This window comes from Fragaria vesca, linkage group LG2 (genome assembly GCF_000184155.1).
Source record: "Fragaria vesca subsp. vesca linkage group LG2, FraVesHawaii_1.0, whole genome shotgun sequence".
Lineage (NCBI taxonomy): Eukaryota > Viridiplantae > Streptophyta > Magnoliopsida > Rosales > Rosaceae > Fragaria > Fragaria vesca.
Window position 1 is genome coordinate 10,615,524 of NC_020492.1, and position 4,917 is coordinate 10,620,440.

The 4,917-nt window shown below is 44.3% G+C and overlaps 1 protein-coding gene across 1 annotated transcript in view; it reads left to right on the forward strand.

Moving 5' to 3' along the window:
• The window catches only part of LOC101299159 (protein ASPARTIC PROTEASE IN GUARD CELL 1-like), a 2,958-nt gene extending 1,549 nt beyond the window's left edge, over positions 1-1,409 (forward strand). Inside the window, exon 2 of the mRNA XM_004292367.1 lies at positions 741-1,409. Within this exon, the coding sequence (XP_004292415.1) occupies positions 741-1,409 (669 nt within the window). The remainder of the gene's footprint in view (positions 1-740) is intronic.
• The last annotated feature ends 3,508 nt before the right edge of the window (positions 1,410-4,917 follow it).

Here is a 4,917-nt window from a genome sequence, read left to right on the forward strand (position 1 = left end):
GGAAGCTGTTGGAGTCGGCTGGGGTGGAGGCGCGCCCTCGCGCGGTGCCGTAAGGTGGCGAACGGACGAAAATCCGCATCGTAAAACGGTGCGAACGTCCGTAGCAGAGACGGACTGTATATATATATATATATATATATATAGGAGTAAATACTTGTGACACCCTATAGTTTACACCTAAAATCAGTTTTGTCCCTCACTTTTTTTTTAAAACTGGTATACCCCTATACTTTGAATTCTCGACTGATTTGCCCTTGTCGTCAAGTGAACCCGTTATGTAGCTGACGTGGCTAACATGTTGACACATGTATGGGACCAAGGTATTGAGATGACAATTTTACCCATAGAGCAATTCCAAACCCATTTTGAATCATCGACTTCTAAATCAGTCCACCAAAACAAAACCCCAGATCGAAACTTAGCCACTAAACCCAGTTTCCTAACCTCAGTTCTGCAAGTAGAAGAGATCAGATCCAATTCTCCAATGGCCCATGCTCCTCCGGCTTCAGCTCCTCCATCGTCTCCGGCCTCTCCGGCCTCTCACTCTCTCTCCCACTTCTTCTCCCTCATCTCCTCACTTCCCCACCGCCCAAACAAAATGGAGGAGAAGAAGACCCCCATCTCTTCTTTTTCACTCCCCTCCTCTCCCTCTCCTCCGCCGCCCTTGACCACCACACCCTCCTCCTCTCCCCCCCCTCCCCCTCCGGCCCCCTCTCTCTCCCAACCCGAATCCTTTTCAGAAACATCCGAACCCGACTCCGACCCATCTTCCCCTCTCCCTCCCTCTCCACCACCTCGACGCCCTCTCCTCCAACCAAACCCCCTCCCAACTCTTCCACCTCCGCCTCCGCCGTGACTCCCTCCACTTCAACTCCCTCGCCTACAACCGTACCCGACCCGGCCCACCCTCCTCCGGGTTCAGCTCCTCCATCGTCTCCGGCCTCTCCCAAGGCAGCGGCGAGTACTTCACCCGCATCGACGACGGCTCTCCCCCCAAATACCTCTACATGGTCCTCGACACTGGCTCCGACGTCGTCTGGCTCCAATGCGCCCCTTGTAAACACTGCTACTCCCAAACCGACCCGGTTTTCGACCCGAGAAAATCCTCCTCCTTCTCCTCCCTCCCTTGCTCCTCCCCTCTCTACCGCCACCTCGACTCCCCTGGCTGCAGCTCAAAGTCCAAAACCTGCCTCTACCAAGTCTCCTACGGCAACGACTCCTTCACCTTTGGCGACCTCTCCACCGAAACCCTCACCTTCCGCCGCTCCAAAGTCCCCAAAGTCGCCCTCGGCTGCGGCCATGACAACGAAGGCCTCTTCGTTGGCGCCGCCGGTGAGGCTTGTCGAAGGACCTGCAAAGCTGGAGAGCATCGAGCTCGTCTCACAAAGCTGGTTAGTTCTTGGTTTTAAAAGTCACTAGAGTCAGGGGTATATTGGACATATTATGTCGATGTTGCAGATTTCTAGCTGAGTTGGAATCGCAGGACCGGTCATCTCAACAACTTAACAGTCTTCTTTAACGGTCAATTGACGACAAGGGCAAATCAGTCGAGAATTCAAAGTATAAGGGTATACCAGTTTAATAAAAAAAGTGAGGGACAAAACTGATTTTAGGTATAAACTACAGGGTGTCAGTAGCATTTACTCCATATATATATATATATTGAAAGCGTTATATATTATTTTATTCCACGCTTCCAAAATGCTCCCGCTTTCAATAAATTTAGGAAAAAAACGCTTCCGAGTGCTACCGCTTCTGCGTCCCCGCTTCCAATTCCATGTAATATAGCTCCTAGGTTCGACCCCTCCCAAGTCATCCAGGTCACCGGCACGGAGGCAACGACGGCGCCATCATCTCCTACGCTTCCGAGATCCGTCTTCTCGGTTTCTTCTCACAGAAATATCGGAGAAGACATCACCAAAACCACAAAGGCCTCTGCGTCTGTGGTCCTTCGCGTCACCGTCTAGAACTGTCTCCTTCTTCTCATCAAAAATAAACAAAACCTCAATACATGGTTACTCATAATTATTTTGATAACGTATGTATGTAAGTTAGCATACACAAGCAAGAACTGAACTATTGTAGTAACGATTGATTGTCATGGATAGATAAACGAACATGTATGTTGAAGTCTTTCCTTCATTCATTCCTCATATTACTATGTCGTGAAAATATGGGCAATGTCAAATATTTTGCTTGTCTTATCTATGTTTCAAAGCGCATGAAATCTTTACACACTCATTAACATGTTCAAGTATATATAGGCAATGTTGAGTGACTCGAGTCTTTTTTGTTTCTCACATAATGCAAATTAGGATAAAATAGCAATGCAAAATAATTGTCCCTATGATATTCGTTTGTGTCACAATCGACATGATCAAATGTACTCTATTAAATAACGATACTCATAACTAAAATTTTATCTAAATAATTTTATCACATAACATTTTATTTAGATAATGTAGCTCATTTGAAAAATAACTATAGAACAAAATGGAGTTGGCTCAATCTGACAAAATGAAAATAATCTTAAGAGATAATTTTGATTCAACTTAGGTTGACTCATGTACTTTTTTCATTCTCTTTAAAAATGTAATTCAATTAATTAGGTTAATTTTAATTGAAAATAAATTATTTATTACAAATACAACAATAAAATTATAAATAGATAATCATACCTAATCCTAATTCTAATAGCAAATTTTACACACCTACCCCTTATAAGAGCACATGAGATCTAGATCTACATCATTTCGAATGGGTAAATAGGTAAATTCTATATTTAATGCGTTTTAACAGAATAAATAAAGAAGGATAAAAAGTCTCGCTAAAACATTTAAAAATCGTATTAATTACGTTTTGGAATTAATTGCCAATTAATATTTACCGTAGCCTTACTTTTACCATGTTCATTCAAATTTTTTTGTCTCAATTCTTTTTAACAGTGTTAGTATTGGTGTTAGTGTCATGTAGTTGACTGCATTAAATGAATGATAGTGATTGGTCAGTCATAATTGGTTCATATGCACCATGATGCATACAAGAACTTTCGATCATGATTGCAGACATAAAATGGGGTTATGATTACGCTTATAAGTGAACAATGATTACACTTATAGATGAGGTATGAATGCGGTACTAATTACGACATAAATGCGACTTGTGGCCCAAGTAGTTCGCACCTATATAAATGGGACACGGTTTTAGGTAAAACATCTCAATCTGATTCTTGCGTCAAAGGGTTTTATGCAGGTACACTTCCCTCCCCCCCCCAATCCTGGTCCAGTAGTCGAACGAACAATCCAAGGCTACTCCCGCTCTAGCTCGTATTATTGGTGAGAGAATCCCTTATTCGAAAGTTTTCTGCACCAATAATTGGTGCCGTCTACAGGAAGCACCTTTCCCTAAAAGGTGATGGCGGGAGTTGAACCTGGAAAATCTCGTCTCTGTCGTTAGGACTTGGTGATGGTGGGAACTGTTATAAACCCGAACTTAGTAGGAGATTTGAACGTCTTCCCTAAAGATGAAACATAATGAGTGCAGTAGGAGCTAGAGTAACTACATAAGAAAAGGCTTGCGAAGGCAAAGGGAAAGTTATTCGCCTTCGATTTGCTACCGCGAACACCAAGGAGAGGTTTGCCTTCGCAAGAATGAACGCAAAGGAGAGATTGTTTGTATTCAAAAACGTGAGTGCGAAGGAGCCAAACATGGAGGTGAGGTCCGCCCTTTGCCAGGCTAAAAAAAAAAAGCTTTTAGAAAGGCGTGACATGGAAAGGCGTGTTACTGCAAGGTGCGTTGTCGTTATTCAATGACAAAAGATACCCCGCATAGGCGAACAAGAATGACCTCGCTTCGACGATCATGAGAGAGACCTCGTGTATGGAGGGTCAGACAATTTGCGTATGTAAGCGAGACACCCCTCGTGAGTGCGAGCTAGAGAGACCTCGCATTGCCCAACGATAGTGCCGACGTCTGCAAGCGAGAAACCACGCATATGCGAGTGAGAGAGACCACACGTTTACGAGGGAGAGAGGCCCCGCATTTGTGAGGGAGAGAGACCCTGCGTATGCGAGCACTGTGGAAATTCGTCAGGCTCGTTGGCAAAGTTCAAATTGACCAAGCTCTAAATCAGGGAAGCTCACTTGACGAAGCTCACTGCGTATGAGCAAGGCCCTTGATTGATGAAGCTCCCCCTTGGCAGAACTTAATTATGGTCGAACAGTTGTTGTCTTAAGATGAAAATGGTTTTTCCCCTTGCTAAGAGCATCTTTAGTAATGCTAACCATTTTTGAGTTAAATTTTAGTCAAATTAGTTGTAGTCGGTAGTCGATAAATACCTCTCTGGCCCACGATGTTATCAGAAGCCCAGCATGAGGTAGACCCAGTAGGCCTCATCCTAGAGGTCATAGTAGTCTGGGCCGGGCAGGAGACACACCACAGAAGGCTAAATAAACAGACCACAATAGCATATTTGTCTCATATCGTATAGCAGACAAGATATAAGTCAACGTGGGGTTATAAATACAATGCTAAAGTTAACCAAAGAGGTAAGAAATCTCCTAGTATTAAATATACTTCATCAAATTACACTAATGACTTTTTCATTGAGGAGAGAAAGACCGGAAAGTCCCGGTCGGTCGCTTATTGCAGGTGGCAAGCTGGTGAAGTCAAAGGAGAAAGGTCTCACTGAAGCTTCTTCAAGGTCAACGAGATCTAGCAGAAACAATTAGCGCCATATGTGGGAAACTTTACCAAAGGCCAACGTGACTCGATGGCTGAGTCGAGTGGGCTGGTTGAAGTCAGCAGATCGATGTTAGAGGACCAACGAGGTCCCGACGAGGAGAAAACGCTGAGGACTGCAGCGCGAAGTGAAGTATCAGGTGAGAGGCATGATTGCACGACCGTAGGGAATGACCA